General features: G+C 54.9%; 1 protein-coding gene across 2 annotated transcripts; it reads right to left on the bottom strand.

Moving 5' to 3' along the window:
* Window positions 1-1,715: 1,715 nt before the first annotated feature.
* VSX2 (visual system homeobox 2) lies at window positions 1,716-20,042 on the bottom strand (the record flags this gene model as incomplete). 2 transcript variants are annotated; one of them, XM_081133922.1, is made up of 5 exons in its annotated part: window positions 1,716-2,095; window positions 2,779-2,959; window positions 14,544-14,667; window positions 18,409-18,493; window positions 19,673-20,042. In XM_081133922.1, the coding sequence occupies 5 exons, from the start codon at window positions 20,040-20,042 to the stop codon at window positions 1,716-1,718; spliced, it is 1,140 nt and encodes a 379-aa protein (XP_080990048.1). The 2 variants fall into 2 exon arrangements, with proteins under 2 accessions (XP_080990048.1, XP_080990049.1); XM_081133923.1 differs by having other exon boundaries at window positions 1,716-2,038.
* Between the last annotated feature and the right edge of the window lie 2,948 nt (window positions 20,043-22,990).

Raw genomic sequence — 22,990 nt, 5'->3', positions numbered from 1 at the left:
GATTTAAAAATGACTTAATGGATTTGCTTTTTATGCTACACAGACACACCCAGGGAGGACTCCTGGCTCCCTCCCCTGCTGTTTTTCGTCAGTTTTATTCTTACTTGTATCTTTACAGAAAATGGCACAGAAATCACAGGTTTAGAATACCTAGAAGTTGTTACAGTTCCATATTTCAAACACCTCAATATCAAGATTCTTTCTTCTCACTCTATGTACATTATTTACACACCAGGGCTACAGTCTAAGACTTCAAACCAACAGGGGACAAAGACAAGAAGAACTGGGGGGGAAGTTCCATGAATGGAATAAAGAAATCAACTTTTGATGGGGAATTAAAATCCCAATTCACTGTCTCAGGCCTTTCTCTCACGAAGTATTCCCTGCAGAAGTGGGTGGGATGGTAAAGAAATGCCATGGGGCAAGGGGGACATGTACCTGGCCTGGGGGTGGAGGGACAGGTCCTCTCATCAGCAGACAGAAAGCTCCCAGCCCTCTACTCCAACAGTGACTGACATTCCGGTGGACATGCACCACGGCATACACCTGGCATGAAGGTGTGTGTGCCTATTGCTTAGTTGGGGTTTAACACTGGCTCCTCCCTTTCCTTCAAGCCTGTTCTCACACCCTTCTTGTGACAATGACTATATATGGCCCCAGGCCCACTCCAGGCTTGGCCTCCCAAGGACAACCTGGATGAAGTTGGGTCAAGGTCTGTGGCTTCCCAGGTGTTCATTTACCAGCTGGATTGGGTTGCTCCAAGGCAGGGCACATGCGAACCAGTAATTTGTGAGAAGCTCTAGGGGAAGGGTGCCTTGCACAGCAAGCCAGGGTCACAGGCAGCACATCAGGGGAGTCGGGCTATTTTAGAACACAGCCCGAAGGGCCCTAGAGAGGGTTTGCCTCCCAACAGTGCAGAGAGCCACAGCGTTGGTGAGAGGTGCCCCTGGCTGCAGGGCACAGGCCCTGGACTCACTACAGGTGTTGTACATCGTCACGTGTGTGGCTGGCACCTGTGCTGGGAGGAAGGGTGGGGCAGGCAGGGTGTGGAGAGGGCAGGTACCGGAGGCTGACCATGGCGGGCATGAGATGGAGGGTGGCCGAAGGGCCCAGGCTGACTTCCCAAGTTTAATCGGCCCCATTGATGGGGTGGAGCAGAGGTTGTTCCTGGGCCTGCAGGGCAGTACATTCACATGGAGGCCCAGGCCCAAGGGAAGGGACAGGCTGAGAGCAGCAGAATTTGGCTGAGGACCGGGGTGGTCAGGACATTGGCCCTGGAGTGCAGGTCCTCAACCCCTGACGCGGCCGTGGCAGGCAATGGGCTTTGGGTCTGGGGGAGCAGAATCCATAGGGGTTAGAGCTGGGAAGAGGGCTCTAGAGCAAGAGAACAGTGAGGGGCCGATCTGGACCATGACAGTCACCGAGGGACTGAGTGAAAGCAGCTTGAGGGGGTGCTTCTGAGCAACATCGAGGCTTCTGAGGCAGGGCTGTTGGGCTGAGGAAGCTGCTGACGAGGTCAGACTAGGCGGGGGACATCAGCATGGCCCAAGGCCTTGGCCAGACTGAGTGTGTGAAGTCGCCCGGGGGCCATGGAGGGCCACGGGGCAGGGGAAGGGTGGCCAAGGCCAGGCTGGGCCCTGCCTTGGAGGACACCTCCCAGCGCCACAGGCCCGAGAAGAGCAGTCCTGGGGCTCCGGGGGCAGCGCACCCGGGACCTAGGCCACGTCCTCCAGCTGCCTTGGACTCGGCTTCTCCCCCGGCCGGTCTTCGTCCATGGGCACCTCCTCCTCGGGCTCCTCGGCATCCCGGGCCAGGCTGTTGGGCGCGGACACAGTCCCCAGCACCTTGGTGCTGTGCTCCTGAGCCCGGGCTCGGAGCGCCGCGATGCTGTTCTCCCTCAGTTCCTCCTGCGACATGGCCGCGGGCGGGTCGGGGCCCCGCTCCTCCTGCTCCGCCTGGTCCAGCTTGGCCAGGGCCTGGCGCTCCACCTCGGGCTTCCTCCCCTCGGCCGCTGCCTCCAGCGACTTTTTGTGCATTCCTAAAAAGAAGTGTTGGTATTCGGGTTTAGAAAAGCGCCTGGGAAAGCCATCTTGAACTGAAAACGGCAAAGATAGAGAGAGGCCAGAATTAAGGACAAGCAGAAAGCCTTACTTCACACACCGCAGTCGCGTGGGCCGGGGCGGGGCGGGAGGCTGCTCAGGGCTTCCCCCAGCCAAGCCCTGGGCGCCTGCCCCTGGCAGCCTTCCGTCCCTTCCCCAGCACAGCGCTTGCCCGCCCTCCCTCCCGGGATCCCAGATCTTAGAACCAAAAATAGGCTGGTGCTGCTATGGACATGGGCCCAGATGACAGGTGGGGGAAGATGGCAGGTGGAGAGATTTAGGGGGAAAAAGTCCTTTGGGCAAAGCCAGCATGGTGGCCAAAGTGACCTAGGCCCCCAAGAGGGGCAGTTTCATTCATCACAAGCTCACCTCCCGCAAGGAAAGAAGACCCTGGGGCAACAGTTACAACCTCCTGGCAGGACAGAAGAACCCACAGTCAGGACCTGTCCAGGATGGAAGGCCTAGGCACCATAGGTGGGCGCAAGGGAATAGACGCCAAGCCCCAGGCCCAGCCAGCCCTCAGAGCCCCCAAGGGAGCCAGGGAGGCCTGCTTTGGAGGGCCTGCCTTCTGCTAGGCTGCTGTGGCCTGGTCCCTTTGCTCCAGGGCTCTGTCCCTTCCTCAGGGGAGCCCACTCTACTTGCCACAGGGGCCAGCCCCAAGGAGGGTGCAGACTCTTACCGAGCAGCCATGGGGCACAGGAGTCCATGATGCCATCCTTGGCGGACTTGAGGATGGACTCGGGCAGGGGGATGGAGTGCCGCACCATGGCCCCATACAGCCCGTACTCCGCCATGACGCTGCTCCGGCCCCAGCACTTCTCGCGCTTCCTCCACTTGGCTCTGCGGTTCTGGAACCAGACCTGCGGGTGTAGATGAACAGGTCAGGGGTGTGCTCTGAGAGGCACTGGGCCTGGCCTTTACCCCCATGTGCATCTGGAGTTCAGGTCCCCACCCCTTCCATGGCCAGTGGCCCCATATTCTTGCGACTGCTGCTTTCTCCAGGTGGGTGTCCTTACTCCAGCTCACCTACCCCATGGTACTCAGGGGTATCCACCAGAATGAGGACCAAGTCCTGTGAGAGTACGATGGGTGAAATGGGTCTTTTTTTTTTTTTTTTTTTTTTTAGTGGGATCAGGACACCTCTAGGACAAGATCTGGCAGGTGAGCAGTTCCCAGTGTGTCCTGTTTGCAGCTGAGAAGCCCAACCCTGGTAGCTCTCTTGTGCTCACACCTTTAGGGTATAAACAGAATCTCTTTTCTGATGCAGAGAGGGACAAATTCCTTTCCAGGGACAGACCAGCAGCTTTCAGAGCTCCCTCTCGCCTGGAACTCCAGAGACTAGAGAAGTCTCAGGAAGGCTTCCAGGTGAGTGTGGACTCGGAGCAAAGGGCATTTCATTCATGTATCATGAAGTTTGGGAACTAAGCAGAGCGGGGGATGTTCCCAGAAGGCCCATCAGCTCCCCCTGTGTCCCTTCCTGAGCCCCGCCCTGCGCAGGGCCCTCGGTTCACCTCCTCTCCACAGTTAGGGACTTAGCTGTAATGATACTTGAGGGAATTGGGCAGCCATCCCTCAGTCAAGGAAGAAAGACAAAATTCTCGGTGGTGTGAGAAGCAAATGGGAATGGGGACTTAGGAAAGTGTTGTGGGGGGCACCCTAGGGAAGGTTTTTTCTGGTCCCCAAACTGGTGCAAGGTCTGAATGGGGGCAGGTAGTTGCCCTGGGGGTGTCTGGAGCTCTCCAGCCCCGAGTGGAGCAGCTGGGGGGAGGGGGGATTTCTTGGTCTCCCAAAGCAGCATCCTGAGGCTCCCAGCAGGCGGCAGGAGCCAGAGCCAGGATGGGGACAGCGGCAGCCCCTCGGTAGCTGGAGGCTCGGGGAGCGCGGGCGCTGGAGGACCCCGGGCCCCCGAGCCCCTCTTGCTCCTCCACAGCCCCGTGGGCTCCGTCCCCCCAGGGCGGCCAGGAGCCCGGGAGGTGGGGAGAAGAGGGGAGGGCAGACGCGGGCGTCAGAAACCCATTAGTTTCCTCTGCGCTCCCCATTCCCTCGCCTCGGCCGCGGGCCCCCTCCCCGCCGGGCCCCTCCCCGCCTCGGCAGCCGAGGTTTCAGCTTTTGATGAAAAATTGCTCCAGCTCTATTCAGGAGGCGGCAAAAGAAGAGTCACCCCCAGGGGCAGCCCTGGGCTGATTGAAAAATAAGTTAATTTCAGTTTGAATCGATGGGCCTCAGGCTCTGAAATATCACGGGAAATTAAAGCGGCCGCTCTCCCGGGAGCCGCGGCATTGACCCGCACTAATTAATGCTGGGGAGGCAGCGAGGGCCGCGCCGCGAGCCGCTCCCCCTCCCCGGGGACCCCGAGCGCTTCTCATTTAACTAATTAGACGGGGAAAATTGGGTGTTAATTTATTTAGGATTTTTCCCCCACTTCCCCCGGCAGCTCCCTGCCCGGCTCCGCCCCGCGCGGGCGCGGGAAATGAATGCGGGCTCGCCGGCAGATGGCTGCCCCGGTCACTCTGCAATCTTCTCAGACTTGATTGCTTGATTAGGTCGTTAGCACATTTAAAAAAAAAATTGCTTGCCGTCTGGCGCTGGCGTGATGAGTGGGACGCGCGGCAGCGCCTGGGTAATTTATCTTTTTATACGGCAAAGAATTTGATTTCAATCTGCAGATATATGGGGAGCCTTTGACACCTGTTTAACATCGCGCCGCTGACAGCTTAACCCTTTGCTGCCTCGGCCGCCGGGCCCGGCCGGGGGGGGGGGGGGGGGGGGGGGGCCCGAGTCGCAGCGCCCCCGCCGTTCCCGCCGCCGCCGCCAGGTGGCAGAACGAGCGCCCCGACGGCCCGCGGCAGGCGGGAGTCTGCGGCTGAGCGCATCCGGTAGGGGGCGCCCCGGCCACCTCGCCTCGCATCCCCGCCGCCCCCAAACAGCCCAGCAGTCACAGGCCCGCGGTGTGGAACTGCAGAGAGACTGCACCGTCCACGCACAGCTTTAAGTTCCAAATGTGTCTAACCATGTTTTGGCATTTCTGCATTTGTAAGTAACCGGAAACCGAAAATGGAAAAGACCCGGCCTCCAACGCGCCCCCCTCCCACCGGGCCTCTTCACCCCGACATGGGTCAACTCCATTAGAAAAAACGATTTCTGCCCAGCTGGGCGTGGCTCAGCGGTTGAGCCTCGACCTAGGATCCCGGAGATCACTGTTGGGTTCTCGGTCAGGGCGCATGCCTGGGTTGTGGGCTCCATCCCCAGTAGGGGGTGTTCAGGAGGCGGCTGATCAATGACGACAATCTCAATGATGTTTCTCTCTCTCCCTTTTCTTTTTTCCCCTCTCCCTTCCTCTCTCTGAAATCAAAAAATATAATTAAAAAAGAAAAGAAAAAAACCATCCCTGGCCCACCCGGGGTAGGACACACCTTTGATTCCACGGGGTTTGGCACCTGCTGTTCCTGCTCTGGCCCCCCTGGGGGGACTGGGAAGCAATGTGCAGGCCTCCCCCTGGTCCTGACTCAAAGGGCCCTGAGTGACACCTACCAAGGGCAGGAACCTAAAATGACTAATCTATATACAGGGATAAGCTACTTCTGGTTCCATCCACCTCTCAGAAGACAGCAAAGAATGAAGCCCTGGGTGGTGGAATTCAGGGACCTCCTCTGACCACAGAGGCTTGGGAAGGTGCTTTATGAATCTAAGTAAGGCATCTGCTTCCTGGTCAGGAGATGACCTTCCTGCTTGAACACAGTGCCTTATAAAAGAACAAGGCCACACCCCTTAACTGGAATCTTCCAGGCCAGACTCCGGAATGTTTTGGATTTTAGAAATGGTGATGCATATACCATGTGTTACGTAACACCCTGCAGCAGCAGCAGCACTACCACCATAAGCAAACCCATCAGCTTTGATTTCTGCAGCAAAACCTATACATATTCACACTAAGAGACAAATAAGGTCCGGTTTGTTTTTTGCCACTAATGAGTTTCAATTCCAAACTTCGGACAAAACTGTTCATTTCCAGCACATTTTGCATTTATGGATTCAGGAGAAGGGACTGTGGAATGTACAAAGGCATTGACTCCCTCCCCAGTGTGGGTGCCTGGGAAGGCGCATTGCCCTGGCTTTCCCAGGATTCCACGAGCATCAGGCCTGAGATGGGAGCGAGCTCACAAATGAAAACAGCATCATTACTAAAAAAGGGGGTGCAGACTTGGGTTTCAGATCATATCCGGGGCCTCTAAAAAGAACAATTTTCCACCCAGCTGGTGTGGCTTAGTTGGTTGAGGCATGTCCCAAGTACCAGGAGGTTGCAGTTTGATTCCCAGTCAGGGCACATGCCGGGGTTGAGGGCTCCATCCCCAGTAGGGCCGTGCAGGAGGCAGCCGAAGGAATGTCTCTATCTCTTCCTCTTTCTTCCTCTCTCTGAAATCAATAAAAAATATTAAAAAAAAAAAAATAACCATTTTCCTGGGCCTCCTAATTTGGGGAAATGAATAACTGGTCTGGAGATCAGACTTTGCCTACACACTCCCAGGGGAGCTGGTGCCAGCTGGTTGCTCAAACCAGGAGTCATCCGGACCCTCGGTTATGAGCTCCTGGAATGCCTGGCTCTCTGCAAACACCAGATGCTGCTCCAATTTATGGAGGAAACCTGGACAGCCAAAACAATTTCTTTTTCAGACAACTGGCAGGGAAGCTGTGGCGATGGTGCCTTGGAGGGAAGTGACAAGGAGTTAGAATTAACCCTAACCACTCTTCATATTTGCCTTTCTCTTCCCTTCCTGGAAGCAACCAGCATATGTTAATGCAACTTAAAAGTTTGCAAGAAGCACTGAAGTCAGCCAGTCCTGAACTGGAATTCCCAGCTCTGACAAAAATTGCTGTGCGGTCTTGGGCAAGTTACTTGCCTTCTCTCATCTCAGTCTCTTCAGACATAAAATAAGAATACCTGCTTTTCAGGGTCATTCTGAGGATTAATGAAATAAGTGAAAGTGCCTAAAAGTAGTACTTGTCACACAGAAGGTGCTCAGTAAATGCTACTTATTGTTTCAGTGGAGGTGTAGAAAAATCAGTGGGAGACTCTGCCCAGGGGGCAGGTTAATCAGTGGCATTACCTGCCCCTCTGGCCTCCTCCACATGCCTTTAGTAAGGCTGGACTGACAGGTAGTAAGAACAACAACTGGGGATGGGTGGGGGGGGATAGAACTAACCTTCAGGCTACAAGATTTAAATACAGATAGTCTCTAGTTTCCCCACTAGGCATCCAAACAAATGTCCCTGCAACTCTCCCCACCTTTCCAAGGTATTCCAAGCCCTTGAGGCACACATGCAAGAGAACACCAGGCAAGGCCCAGCACTCACTGTAATCAGGCGCTAGAAAACAAGGCTGGAGATCCCTGCTCTGCCTCCAGCAGTATTTGTGATATTGGCTGCATTTCTTAACCTTTCTGACTTCCAGTTCCTCATCTGCCTGTGATATCACTTAACTCCCAGACTTGTAAAAATTAAACAAAATAGTGCATGGGAAATGCCTGGTCCATAGTAAGAACTAAAATACTTTGGCTGGATGCTGGGTGAATTCTGTAGTAAATGTGCACTGAGATGAGGCTTTGCTTTCCAGCAAATAGTAACACTTTTCACATAAAGCCAGGTCCTCCCATCTCTCACCTTTGAGATTCCTTTAAAGCATTCGGACCCTTTTTCCTACTTGGTATCTTGGTTCCGACAGGCCCAAAACAGTCCTTCAATCCCTCTCCCACTCACTTGCTTGGCTGCTCACTTTCCAGAAAAGACTGCTACTCTCCATGGCAGTTGGGTTGAAACTCTTCAGGAGAACCTCCCTCAAGGAGCTGGCAAGGACCAAAGCCCTGCCTTACACTTGAGGGCTCTGAGCTCCTGAAAAGGGACTCAAAAGAGGCACCAAGGATAACCAGGTTTTGAGTCCCGGGCAAAAATGAGTTGAGAAGATCCTCCAGCTCCGGAAAGAGCCTGGTTACCTGGTGCATTTCCCCTCAAAGGTGATGCTGCAGCAACTCTGAGAAAGCCCAGGTAGGATGCCTCTGGCTGTCAGCAGCCGCTCTGGCAGGTTCCTCCACAGCTGACAGAGAGGGCCCTGAGACCCTGGCCTCCAAGGATGGACTGGACCTGGGGAAGGGCTTCTTGCCAAATGGGAGCTCTTCTGCTACAAGGACACACACCAGGCAGTTCAGGTAACCTGTCAGCCCTTCCTCTTGTCTGTGGGTAACCAGCATGAGTGGTGTTGTCATCAAACGGCTCCTGTCTGGCAAAGTTCCAGTCCCTGTATCTCCACAGGACAACCTGTCCAGGGCTCCTTCCCTCAAAGATCTCCCAGGAAACCTTCTGCATACCTTCAGGGATTGCCCCCCTAGAGAAGCATCTCACACAATGGGATGCTTTTTGCACATTCTGGTCACCTGACTACCCCAGCCCCAGCCCTCTAATCTTGCCCCCTGCCATCAGCCCTGGCTTTGTCAGCCATGCGGCAGCTTCCATCGCATTCACTCAGCTTGTTTCCTCTCCTCTAGCTGGAAACTGATTAATTTGGGCTCATTGCTGGCGTGATTTAACGACTTCACACTCCATATCCACTCAGCACTTCTGACACCATATTTCAGCTCACCCCTTCCAGTCCCAGCTACAGGCCCAGGGAAGCCTGGCCTTGCTGCAGCTCCTGATGTCCGCTAGGGGGCAGCTCTGCCCTCTATTCCTGGGAGCCCCAGGCAGCATCCCTCCCTGCACACCTGACAGATCACCTTGTTCCACATCCCATCTTGTCACCCCAAAACCACTTTCTTCCAGTCATATTAACCCACTCAAAACTGAGAAACTCCTTTCCTGAGCCTCTGACCCAGTGTTTTTGCACTGGTTGCACACAATCACCTGCAGAGCTTTAAAAACATCCAGATGCAAAGGCTCTACACAGAAACAGTTAAAACAGAATTGCTGGGTGTGGGAGCCCTGTGTGGGCATTTTAAAAAGATGCTCTGTGACTGTTTTGTAACTGCCAATTTGTACAGTTTAGGGGATATAGTCAATAATACTGTAGTAATTATATGTGGTGTCAGGTGGGTGCAAGACTTATGGGGGGGTCACTTTGTAAGTTACATAAATGACTAACCACTATGCTGTATACCTGAAACTAGTATTATATTAAAGGTCAACTGTAATTGAAAAATAAAATGAAAAAATTTTAAAGCAGCTGTAATTTTAATAAATGTCCCAGGCTGAGACACACTGCAACTGGGCGCCTTTCTTCTAACTTCTGGAACATAATTTCCCAAAACTTCATTCCCTCCCCTTGGGCAAGGACCACTTTTAAAAAAGGCAGAATCAAACCATGTTAGTCAGAGGCTCCAAACTTTGCTGTCCATACACACCAAGCTGCGAAGACTAGGGGTGAGATGTGGGCTCGGTTCACTTTGCATGTCCACATCTCTGTCTTGTAGGCATTAAAATAAGTAGGACTTTTGTCCAAAAAGAATACAGTAAACAGCCTGGCCAGCATGGCTCAGTGGCTGAGCATCGACTTATGATCCAGGAGACTGCAGTTTGATTCCAGGTCAGGGCACATGACAGGTTGCCGGCTCGATCCCCAGCAGGGGGTGTGCAGGAGGCAGCAGATCAGTGACCCTCTCTCACCATTGATGTTTCTCTCTCTCTCCCTCCCTTTCCCTTCCTCTCTCTGAAATCAATAAAAACATTAAAAAAGAATACAGTAAACAAACAAGTGAATGTACATATATACCTGATCTTATCATTCTTGGAACCAGTGGCCTTGTAGAGGAAATAAAGTCAGTCTGAAAACCCATTTCCTCTTCCCCAGAGCTGATGTCTGGCAGAGGCTTCCAGAATGCCAATCCCAGCAGTTTTTGGAGACATAAAGGGGACTGCATGTCTGAGTCTGATATTCTGATGTGGAGCCTTGGGATCTCCTTTCTCCAGCAATACACCTATCCCTTCACCCCAACCCAGAGAGCTGTAGAGCAGGGAATTGCTTGCCGCCCAAGCCCTAAGGCAGAGGAAATGGGCCATCACAGAGGGGGCTGGCCTTCATCACCACTGGTGGCATTGGACATTCCGGGCTATGTAGACAGACATTTGTGTTTCCCTCATGTGCTCTCAGTGATAGTAGTTGAGTACAGGGTTTGAACCCAGTCTACTACTTATTTCACCTCTCAGCCCCTCATATTCCACACCCAGAAAATGGGGTAAGAAGAGCATCTAATTCATCTGTCTGTTGTGAGGGTTCACTGAAACAAGGCACGGAAAGCACTTAATATCTGGGACAATGGTAATTACTTAATACTGCCAGTAACAACAATACTTTTATTAAGTTAGCATTTTGGGAAATATTATTATCTTACAAATGAGCAATTTGAGGCTCAGAGCTTGGCTTGCTGGCAAGGAAACAAAGATTGGAAGTAGGCGTGGGAATGCAGACTGGGGCAGCCACTATGGAAAGCAGTGTGGAGTTTCCTCAAAAAATTAAAAATGGAGCTGCCATTTAACCCAGTGACCCCACTTCTGGGAATATATCCTAAGAACCCCGAAACACCAATCAGAAAAGAACTTATGCACCCCTATGTTCATTGCAGCACAATTCACAATAGCTAAGATCTGGAAGAGCCCAAGTGCCCATCAGTAGAGGAGTGGACAGAAAAGCTGTGGGACATTCACACCATGGAATACTACTTGGCTGTAAAAAAGAAGGACCTCTTACCCTTTGCGACAGCATGGATGGACCTGGAAATTATTATGCTGAGTGAAATAAGCCAGGCAGAGAAAGACAAATACCATATGATCTCACTAATATGTGGACTCTAATGAACCAAACAAACTGATGAACAAAATAGAACCAGAGGCCTGGAGGCATGGAGCAGACTGACAAATGTCAGAGGGGAGGAGGGTGGGGAGGACTGAAAAAAGGAAGGCGAAGGGGTTAGCTGAAGAACATTTATGCATAACCCATAAACACAGACAGTGTGGTGAGGGTCAAGGGGGGGTGCTGGGTGGAGGTGGGAAAATGGGAGAAAATGGGGGACATCTGCAATAATGTCAGCAATAAAAAAATTAAAACCAAATAAAAAGATTGGAAGTAGGTGTATATGACTTTTCACATCCACACTGGGTTCTCATTAGACATTAGATAGTAGACCTCAGACACACCCAGGGGTTTACTTGGGTTGGCCCAGAGAGGGTGTGTCCCAGTTGTCATGCTCCACCTGTCATGCTCCCCCATTCCACCAATGGCAGCCCAGGGATCTGGTGAGGAAGGTGATCCTGAGAAGTCCCCTCCCTGGCAGGGATCCCCTCTCCTTTTTTACAGATGAGGTAACAGAGATGCGAGTGACCTGGCTTCTGCTGAGCCTGGTGGGTGTCAGAGCCAGAACAAAGATCCGAACCACTGGCATCCAGTCAATAACTTTTCCATCCCACCTTGAGAACATCTAACTTCAGACCTGGAGCCTCTAATAACTACCCCCATGCCACCCCCTTACACACACACAAAGGCCTCCTGCTGAAACCTGGGGGAGGGGAGGGGACTGGCTCCAGAGAGGTAGTTTTCCATCTTTAGAAGCATCGTTCCGACCTAAACATGTTGAGAGGAAATGATTGGAAGGGTGGCAGTAGTGAAGCCAGTATTCTGGAGCCTAAAGGGACTCAGGTCTGCAGTCTGGCTGCTGTGCCTCAGGTTCCCCATCTGTAAAATGGGAATAGTAATAGTACCTAGCTCATTGGGTGTTCTGATTCCTTGGGAACATACATAAACTATTTCTATAAAGAAACAAAGAAAACTGGTTACCACCAGAGGGGCTGCTGGGGGGCAGTGGGGAAGGAGACTCATGTTTCACCCCATTGAAGTAAATGTTTAGGAGTGAGTTTGGGGGCGGGGGTTGTTGTTGTTGTTGTTTAAGAATAGTACGTGGTGCTCAATAAATATTGGTTATTTTTACACAAAAGGCCCCCACCTGGCCTCAGGCCATCTTTTTCCCCAGCTTCAGGTCAAAGCACAGGCTTCAGACCCACGAGGCAGTTGGTGAACATGGGGGCTTTAGATGCAGACCTGGGTCCTTGTGTCCCCCACTCATTAGCTGTGTGGATTTGGCGAGTTTCTCTGCCTCAGTCTCCTCAGTAATAAACGGAAGCTAACAGTCTCCACCAGTTGTCACCAGGATTTAATGAGATCAGAGCTGAAACAGAGTGAGCACTGGGCATGTGCCAGGCATAGCCTGGAACACATCACACATATGGCTCACCGCATCTGCAGGTGCCACTATCACCCCCATTTCACAGATGAGAAATTGGAGGCTCTACGGGGCAAAGTAACTTGTCCACAGTCACTCAGCTGGTAACTGGTGAAGCCAGGATGCCCACCGGGCAGTCTGGTTGCAGAGTGGGTGCCCCTAACCACCACACCTCCCTGCCTCTCCTGCACACATCACATATTTAGAACACCTGGCGCACGGAAACTGCTCTGTAAATTTTAGCTGTGATTGGACACATGTTAATACATGCTGAGAGCCTTCCCAAGCCACATGGTAAACATTTGGCAGCAGGGCTACTTGACAGCTTACAAACACCTTCTGGGGGCAGCATTTCACCAAAGAACCATGCAGTGCTCAAAGACTTGGAGAGAGTCTTGCCTCAGTTCGCCCATATGCACACATTCCATAGCCAATCCTCACAGTCCCAGGGCAATCACATTACTCCTCGACCCAGCTCCTCCTTGCTGGTCCTGGTGGCTTCAGACACCAGCCCATAGATGCCCCCAGGGAACTTAAAGAAGCTCAGCATCACCTGCTGAGGCCCTTATAGCAACACAGTTACAAACACTCCACCCACCACCACCACAGCCAGACAGGGTGTAGGACAACCCGGTGCAAGAGACAAGCTGTCCCTCCTTCTGGTCCATAGTGCAAATGTGGGGCCTACCGACAGGGAGAGTTTATCAGCTCCCCACCCACCCAGACGCTTGTAATAGCCAACTTTGTGCTAATGAAGGCCAGGCAGAGGTTACCCCCACACATTGACTGAGTTAGGCCTTGGCTTACACACACACACACACACCACACAACACACATGAGACTCAGAATCAACACGCAGCCTTACCCCACTGGGTGGGGGCAATGGATCCAGGTCACCACGATAAATGCACCAAACAGATCACCAGATTATGAATAATTGAGCTTATTGTTGGTGTCAACGCCTAAAGCCATTGACCGAAATTCCAAATAGGCTTCCAAGGGGGAGAAAGGCTCTTCTGGAAAAGCAGCTCATGCCTCATTCCCTTCCCTGGCTCTCCAGGGAGCGAGCAGAGCCACCCCCGCACCCTGTATGCGGTTCCTTCTCTAGCCCCACCCCGCCCCCAACACATATCACACCCGGGGACACAGGGACTATGACTGGGAGGGACGCCAGCAGAAGGGATTTCAGGAAGTCAGGGCTCCTGCCTCAGCAGTGAACTGCTCTGGCCGCCCCAGGTGATGGGAACAGCTTGCTTGGAAGGTTGCAGTTCAGCTAAGGCAAATCCAAACCTCTTGGAAATGTTCCTCCCACCCCACTCACTCTTCCTCCTCATGCGCCCAGTCTAGAAATCATCAGACTTCATCTTCTCCCAGAGAAATGGTTAAGCAGCTCCACTCCTGCCCAGCTTGGGGGGGGGGGGGGTGCAGGGGTTCTGGTCTTGAAAAGATCCTGTTGTTGATGAAAGGAGGCCCTGCGCCCAGCACAGCTGAGGACATCTCAGTCCAGATCAGTGGCTGGTAGTGACAAACCTCTCCAGGAGAGGGGGCGGGCCTAATAAGCCACGCCTGCAAGCACAGTCCCCAGCCACATTCTGGGCCAGACCCGGGAAAAATGAAGGAGCAGGAGCTCAGGGCAGGGCCAGCTGGTTGGTTGTGAGAAGAGGAAGGAGCCTCAGGTGGATAGATGGGGGGTGGGGGGGATAGGAAGGGAAGCAAAACCACTTCTTCATAAGGAGGGGAGCAGAGGGAAGGGAAACAGACTGCGGGTGGGGCTAGGAGCCACTCTCCCCTAACCCCAGGTACCCAGAAAGGCCTGGGGCCACCTCTGGCCTTGGAGCAGACAGCTGGAAGGAGGGGACAGCTGCCACAACAGAGACCCTGCTCAGAACCCAGGACCCACCCAAATGCCTTCTCCCACCACAGGGCCCTCAGAGTCTGTATGAAATGCTCCTCAGGAAGCTGCAGTCTGGAACAGGGGTCCAGGCCACATCTGCTAAGTCTCTGCCCCCGCAGTGCCCACCTCCCATGGTGGGTGGTCAGCAAATACCGATCTGTTCCTCATGAGAACTTGATCACAAGCAAGCAGGTGCTCATGCAAGGGGGTGGGAGATGGGTATCTGGGACCCTGGGCTGTGATGTCCCCAAGAGTGGAGAAAATGGGAGACAGAAGGACTCGGGGCTCTGTTACCTGTATCCTGTCTTCTGGCAGCTCCGTTTTCATGGCCAGCATCTCCCGGGCATAGACGTCTGGGTAGTGGGCCTCGTTGAATGCCTTCTCCAGCTCCTCTAGCTGGTAGGAGGTAAAGATTGTCCTGAGGGGAACAAAACCAGACACTCAGGACACTGGAAATGGAACAAGCCTGTCCCAGAAAGGACAGAATGGCCCTTCCCCTTGCCTCTTGGATAGACCCCAAACCCAGGGGCTCAGCACAACAGGCACAGACTCCCTCACACACTCACATACACACACTCTCACACGCGCACACACACACGTGCACACGTGTTCACACACACTCATAGCTTAACCCTCTGGACGCCTCTTCATTCAAGGCCAAGGGGCCACACTACCCTCCTGGCGGTGGGGGGCATTATTTCAGCCCTCGGAGGCATTTCATTATAGGAATCTTTCTGGAAGTGTTTTGGGGAAAGGATATTAGGATAGAAATTTTGGAACACTGTAGAAAGCCCCTCTTCCTCCTCCCAGAACAGGGCGAGGGGTGCACCAGGTGAGTAAGTGCCTCCGCCCCACTGGGACCCACTCACAGACAGAGCTGATCTTTTAAATTGCACTTGAAGTTCTGAGACTCACTCAAAGACCAAATGCAGCTGCAACCCCAGTGTTTGTGCAACTGAGAACTGAATTTCTCACCCCTTCAACCCACCCCGACACTCCCCCCTCCTCACCTGCCCAGATCCACCAGCTCCCTAAAGCTGCCCTGGGAGTTGCAGGGATGGGGGATGTGACCGGGAATGCAGGCCATCCCTTCCGGAGCTCAGAAGGAAAGGGCCACCTCCCAACCATCCCAAAGCACAAGCGGGGGGAGGGGTAAGGGTGGGGGTGCATCCCTCTTGCACAGTGGGGGGGCTCCATTCAGGTCACCCTGAGAGAATCTACCTCCACAGCCCCCCACCCTCACGGAGCAGTTCACATTGACCTATTTTGGGTCAAACTGCTTTAAGAATCTGGTAAAAGCTAGATTGCTCTCGCCCTAGGAAAATCCGCAAATGAATGTGCTCCAATACATAAAATGTCACGTCCAATATTAGGGGGTTCATGGACCTCCTTTCTTGAACAAACACACAAATTCTTCCCTTTTCAGACCTTAATTTCACCAAGTTCCTTTATCTCGCTCCCTCATCAACAAGCCAATGGGCAAGAAAGTCCAGGCTCCACAAACTCAGCGTATAAATATGCTTGAGCCGCTGGGACTTGGACCCTGGGACCAGCCGGGGGGTTTAGGTCCCTCACTGCTGACACCACCCTCACCCAACAAAGGAAAAAGTACCAAGTTAAGCTCCGGCGATCCTAGTGCTGTGTTTTCTCTCATATCTCGGGGCATGCTGCGGGGACTGTGAGGAAGAAGGATTCTGCTCTTTATAGGAAATGACTGGTTTGGTTCCAAATCGTCTCTCCTCTTCTCTTGGGGGCAGGGGATGAAATGTTTATGTAAACTAAGCTCTTTCTTTAGAATTTTGAAGAACTGCTGCTTTCTATTTCTCTCCGGCCACTTACTGAAGGGTCCCCACACAAATCATCAAAATAAACCATCAGAAGGTGCAAATCCGTTTCAAAACGAGGGAAACCGAAGCGCGTAGGCGCTGTGGCCGGAGCCGAGAGGAGCTGCCGGCGCCAGGTCGTTGGAGTGCCAGCCTCTGCTCAGGAGAGCTCAGAGCCCGAATTCCAAAACCAAAGCAAAGCCTCAGAGCCCCCAAAGTTCCCCTCATTCCCATCTCAGAGCCCTTCCCCGAGTTCATGCTCACATGCTCCCCAGGGAGCCTCCCTGCGCTCCCGCAGTGTGACCCAGAAAACCTGCTCCTGGCTTTTTACAGAAGCCCAGACCTTTGAGGTTCCCCCGTTTCCCGTCTGAGCTTTCCGGGTAAAAAGAGGAACCTCTGAGATCCCAAGGCTGCCGGCCCACCTTCTCTCCCCTCTCCAACCTCTGCTACGCCTGGTCTGTTTCTGGGAAATCAAACGATGCCCATCTCTCATCACCAGATTCCAGGCTCTCTTTTCTGAAATCCCCAAATGAGAGAAGCTGAGGAAAATACCTTTTTTTTTTTTTTACTAATTAAAAACTGCACTGGCAATCAGTAGCCATTCTCCTCGATCCAAAAATCTGCTTTCTTCATGAACCAAAAATAGCCAGAAACTGGCTGGTACCAGACTGGTTGTTGTCTGGTCTCCCTGGGAACCCACCAAAGCTCCCAAAAGTTCCCCTGGTGGAGAGGGTGTCGGGTGAGGACAGAGTCAGGAACCATAAGCATGGACTTCGGGCTATGGGTCAGCCAGCTCCAAGTGCCACATAGGCAGGTGTCCTGATGCAGAAACACTGTTGGGGCTCACAGGATTTGGGGCGTGCTTTCCCCAGGGCTCTTCTTGCTGGGGACCCCCCACTCCCCACCCCCGCTGGCACCAATGCAGAAGCAGTTGTTCTCCCTCTGGCCTGGTCCCTGGACTCAGGAGCTGGCAGGATCACCCACCCTGGGACCAGCATGAGATGGGTGCATAAGAGGTGTTTTAATGAATATTCGTTGGGGAAATGAATGTAAAAATGACCCAGGACCAGGACTAAAAAAATGTTTCTGTTTAAAATAAAACAAGCTAAACAAAAACAAACGGCTGCCTGAAGGGAACCAACGAGGTCGTTGAGAAACCAAGTCAAAGTTCACCCGCCTTCAAGGGGGAGCCTGTTGGGGTCTGAGAGGTCAGGGAGACCCCGTTTCAAAGGCGGGGGTCAGTAGTGGGGTTTCCAAGGGCTAGGGAAGAGGGAACCGCAGAAAAGTGCCCAGAAAAAGGGTACAAAGGGGCTGAGAACAAGTTGGGGCAAAGGAGATCAAGGGGGGCAAGCGGGAGGGGCAGACCTCTGGGGGTGAAATGTCCCCAGAGCCAGTGGCACCCTGCGGACACCCCACCTGGGCCCCGGCGGAGAGAGGTTTGGGGGGACAGAGCCGGGGGAGCTCAGGGACAGCGCCTGGAAGCAGCACTCGCAGGAAGTCAGGCAGGTTTTTGGTTCTTGCTCCTTTATTTCCTTGAAACGCTTCTGGTAAATTTACACAAGGGACCCGGGCACAGAGGTGCTGATGCCCGAGGGCTGCGGGTCCGGGGTGAGGGGATTACTTTCCAGGATCTATGTTTTCGAATGGATTGAATTTTAACTTTGTGCAAGTAATGCTTATTTAAAGACATATATTTTTTAAAAAAACAAACACTCTCTTTAGCCTGTACCCCAGTGCAGCCCCGTCCGCTGCGGCTAGGGCTGGTGGGTCATCCAGTCCACACACTCCCCCGTCTCTCCCCATTTTACAGACGAGGAAACCGAGGCTCGCCGAAGGGAAGCTACCTTCTCAGGGCCACACAAAGAGCAGGAGCCTAACGAAAAATTTCCATCAGCGCAGATCATCACGCTCGAGGTTCTGGGCCGGTGGGAGCGGAAAGGTGGCGCGTTGTCGGCACAGGGCGCGGGGGCGCAAAGGGGGCCAGGGCGGAGCGCGGGGGACCGGCTGCGGCGGGAGGCGGGCGCGGCGACGCGGGGCCGGCGCGGCTCCCCCGTGCGGCTCGGGGAAGGCACCTGGGGTGCCCGCCCTCCCCGGCTCTGGGCTCCCGGCCGGGCCTCTCCTTTCTCCCGACGGTGGGAAAGCCTAGAGCGGCGCCGCTTGCCCGGCAGCCGGACGCCAGGGCCCGGGGAGCTTCCCAGGAACGCCCGCTCCCCGGCCGGGCGCCGCCGCGGCTCTCAGGCCCCGAGGCGGCAAGAACGGTCCCGACCGGACCCCCAAACAGGGGACGGCAGGGTTGGGGGAGCCGGAGAGGTAACAGAGAGCCCCGGGGGCCTTACCGGTGTCGCCGCTTCTTCCGTTTCTTGGTCTGGTTTAAAGCTGATTTGGACATTTTTCGGTCGCTGGAGGAAACATCTTCAGAATCTGAAAAGCGGACGGAGGCACATGCGGCAGAATGCGGGGCGCGCTGGGCAGCGCTCGGGAACACCGGCGCCCCGAGCCCGCCGGGGCGCCACCCCGGCCTCCCGGGGAGCCCCCCAGGCCGGCCCACCGCGCCCTGGTCCGGAGGTTCTGAGCTGATTTCGTTGTAAGAGAGGCAAAGGCCCGGCGCCGAGGGACAGGGATGGCGGGGGTGAGGGGGCTCCGGGGTGTCGCGGGGACCCCCGGGGCGCTCCAGGCTCCACGCCCCGACCTGCGCCTGCAGCGCCGTCGCCCCGGGACTAAAAATTGGCCCCAGGGAGTGGCGCGGGGGGCTGGGCGCCGGGCGCCGGGCAGGGCTGGGGGCCCCCTCGGCACAGCCCCCCTCTCAGTCTCCGCACAATGAGCCTCCGCTCGAGACTGGAGACGCTGCAACGCGCCTCTTTTCGTTGCCCTTCCAAATAAAAATAAACCGGTAACGAAAAACCGGGGGAATTGCGGAGCACCAACGGGAGCCGGAGGCCCGAGCGCGGGGCCGCGAAGTGGGCCTGGGGAGGGCGCGGCGGGGCCACCAGGGGCCCGCGACCGCGACGCGCCGGGACCGAGGCACCGTGGCGCGCGGGGGGTCGGGTGGCGGCCGATTCAGCCGCCTCGGTGGCCCGGTTGTCCAAGCTCTGGGGTGAAAAAAAACCCCAAAACCCTAACTGACCAAAGCGGGGAGTTTGGATGGCGAAAAGGAGAGAGGAAGAGACAACTTTGGGCACCTGGGCTGGGGCTGGCGCTGGCGCCCGTTCCCGGGCCGCCCGCGCGGAGTGGAATCGGGCTCCAGGAGGTGGGTGGTCCGGGAGGCGGAGGCCGCCGCGGAGCAGAAGAGCTGGGGCTCCCCCTGGGCTCTGCCACCCCAAGCCCGGTTTCCAGTGTGGCCCCAACCGGGCGCCGCGCGAGCCGGGACCAGGCAGGGGCGAGAAAACGGCGCGGCGGCCCGAGCGCGGGGGCCGAAACCCGGCGGCGCCCGGGGCACCCTCCGGCCCTTGCCCGGGGCGCGCGGGTCCAGGCCGGGATGCCACCCTCGGCCTGGCACAAACTTTTGCGCCCAGAGGAGGCCTTGCGGTGCAAGCGCGAGCGACGGTGGGGCCCCGGCTCTCCCCGCGAACCGGGTCGCCGCGCAGCGTTGGCCTCACCTACCCGAGCTGGCCGTCTGGCTGGTGTCCAGCGGCCCCGACGCTCTGCCCAGCGGCTGCAAGTGGACGCTCTGAGGGTCGGACAGCACTTCCAGGAAGGTGGGCTGCGCGTAGAAGCTGGGGAGCCCCCCGGGCCCCAGCAGCCCCATGCTGCCCACTCCTGCGGGGCTGAGCACGGAGCGCGCCGCCAGCAAGTGCCCGGAGGCCAGGCCGTCGAGGGCAGCCCGCGGGTGGGAGCTGGGGGGCTCCTTGTTCAAGCCCAGGATCTCCTGAATGCCGAACCCGGTGCACCTGGCCGGGGCGCTCCCCGAGGTACCCTTGGCCACCGTCTCGCATTTGGGCTTGCTCAGCGCTTCCCCGGCTTTTCCCGTCATCTCCCGGCTCTTCGGAGGGGCCGAGGCCGCAGGTCTTTAGCTCCCCCCACCCCCCCGCCGGGCTCCCCGCTTGGCGAAGTTGGTCCCAGGTGCCCCCTCCGGTGTCTAATGCTCTGGAGCCCCAAGGAGATTCCCCTTTTATCCAACCAGGCGGCAGCCCAAGTGGGGTCAGAGCTGAGCAGCCAATCACGGGGGCCAGGAGCGATTAGGAATTCCAAAAAGCTGGCAGCTCCCGCCGCGGGCAGCACCCGGGCCGGGGCGCCGGGGGCAGGACGCCCCGGGGCAGGGATCCCAGGGTCTGCGCCCAGACAGCAAGGTTCCTGGCTGTTCCAGGAGGTAGGGTGGCTTGGATTCTGGCCAGAGCCTGGCGGGAACATGTCCCTAGGGTGGGGTGGGAAGATGCGCTGAGGGCAGACGTTAGCCCTCCACCCTCCCTCAACTCTTTTGCAGGTTGGCAGGGCCAAAGAAAGCCCAAATATGGGACCCCGGTGTGGAAGGAAGAACAAGGGAGGGACAAGCACCCTGTGTGAGAAAAGAAGGGGCCAGGGAGTGAAGAAAGCTCAAGGCTAATCTCAGGTACTCTAGTTCAGATGGGCTCCTCAATAAATGCTGGCCCAGTGAGTAACTGAATGCTAACGGGGTCAGGAACAAGGGTCCCTGGTAGGAAAGAAGGAGCAGTGGTGACTTCTTTTGGAGAACCATGGATGTCTGAACATCTTCCTAGAGTAAGCATGAAGTGTGCCCAACTTCCATGGGAGGATTTCACTTATTCTTTTATCCATTCATTCAACTAACATGTACTGAGCACCTTATCAGGTCTAGGAACTAGGGGCTCTGCAGTAAGTCAGATAGACAAGGCAAGGGGTCTGCTATATCTTAGAGTTCACTGAGCAACCAGAATAAAAGCATCGAATTGTTGATGTGGATGGAGAAGGAGGGGGAGGGTGTGAGAGGCAATTAAAAGGTGAGCTTCTGTCTCCAGTTGATGGAAATCTCTTGACTAGCTCCTGTGTTGGAAGGTGCAGAATTGCAGCCAACTGGGCCAGCTGAGAGGCAGGGAGGCAACAACTGCTTTAGGCAGGACGGGCCCTCACCTGGAAAGAAGAGAGAAGCCTGAATTCCAAAGGTGGGCGCTGGAGCTACTGGTTTCCTGCTTGAGGCTCTGCGGAGCATGGTCCCCTTGGGCCCAAGCATCAAGTGAAGGTGATTCCACACACACACATACCATCAGCCCCTGAGTCCCTGCACTGTACCACCTCAGCTAACTCAGTTAACTTTTCTGTGACCTTGGGGCTGGAGAATGTCTTACCTACCTTGGTACTCCCATCTCCACTGTGCCAAACATATAGCAGGGTTTTTTTGTTTGTGTGTGTGTGTGTTTAATTTTAGAGGATGTTTATTAAAGCTAGGGACAGTGAAATAAGGAAGGGCTGGGGAAATGAGCCTGGGCTGGGCTGCTTTGGCTCACTAAGAAGTCAGAGAAAAGGGGGCCTTGGGGACTGGTTCAGGGGATTTGCCCAGATGAACTGCCACTGCCATGCTGCCCGGGCTGTAAGCCTCGTGGGGTCCCTTAGAGTTTAGGAGATGCACGCCTGTGGGGAAAGAAGGGGGTTGGAGAGGTGCGGGCCTGCTCCTGGGAGGGAGAGTGGGCGCTGGACCTCATTTTGAGGACTTTTAAAGGCTGGGTGTTTAGGGGAGGACTTAGGGGGAAGGATCTCAAGAGAATATTCATCAGCTTTATGCTGATTTACCAAAATCAGTTTATTCCCTCAACTTCATCTGTCCTTGGGTGTGGTTGGCAAATGGCACTAATTGGATTTCTGCTGTCTCCTGAGTAGGGTGATTTAAGTTATTTACCCTCTGGCTGGGGAGGAGAAGTGCAAACCATTTACTCTTAAGTGTCCTTGGTTTAGGGAAGATGGGATTTACTAGGTGGCTTCGAACTGCTGGGTAACTATCCGCCTCAGTTTCCCTGTTCCACTGGTCCTGGCTTACTGGCCTGTCTCATTCCCCCCATCCCTGAAATCTTTTAGGGCTGATGAGGGAGGACGGTGTCTTTAGTAACTGTTTCCTGCTGGTAATGGCCATAGTCCCTGCCTACGTCAGGGTATGGAAGTCTCTCTTTCTGCCTGGTCTAAGGGAGACAAGGATTTGAGACTGGCGTAGAGAGGCCATTGGCTGATTCTTCCAAAGTGGGGCTGGGCTGGAATTGCCGCAGTGTCACCATTTTGCCGTGGAGTCTCACTTCAGGAGGCAGTCATGTAGACAGACCTGGAGAGACCGCCATGAGCCATGTGACCAAGCGAGGTACCAGGCATTTCTCCAAGGGGCTCTTGACTTCGTGCAGGAAAAATTCCACAACAGGAGTCCAGGTGAATTTTAGAGGACATTTATTAAAGTTGGGGACAGTGAAACAAGGAAGGGCTGGGAAAACGAGCCTAGGCTGGTCTGCTTTGGCTCACTAAGAAGTCGGAGAAAAGGGGGCCTTGGGGACAGGTTCAGGGGGTTTGCCTGGGATGAACTGCCACTGCCCATTGCTTTTCAGAGAGAAACACCATGTGAGAGAGACACATCAATTGGTCGCCTCCAACTGAGCCTGAGACCTTTCAATCTGAGGGCCAATGCTCTAACTTCAGAGCCAAACTGGCTAGGGCGGGCCCTTTAGAGTTTAGGAGATGCGTGCCTGTGGGGAAAGAAGGGGGGTGGGGAGGCGGGGGGGGGGGGTGATCCTGGGAAGGAGAATGTGCCCATACAGCAGGTTTGTGGGGTTTTTTAAAGATATATTTATTGATTTCAGAGAGAGAGGAAGGGAGAGGGGGAGAGAGAGAGAGAGAGAGAGAGAGAGAGAGAGAGAGAGAGAGAGAAACATCAATGATGAGAGTCATTGATCGGCTGGCTCCTGCATGCAAGCCCCCCACTGGGGATCAGGCATGCAACCCGGGCATGTG

This window comes from Miniopterus schreibersii, assembly GCF_964146895.1.
Source record: "Miniopterus schreibersii genome assembly, chromosome: 1".
Lineage (NCBI taxonomy): Eukaryota > Metazoa > Chordata > Mammalia > Chiroptera > Miniopteridae > Miniopterus > Miniopterus schreibersii.
Note: the sequence above shows the minus strand (reverse complement) of the source record. Positions and strands in the feature narration are given on the sequence as shown.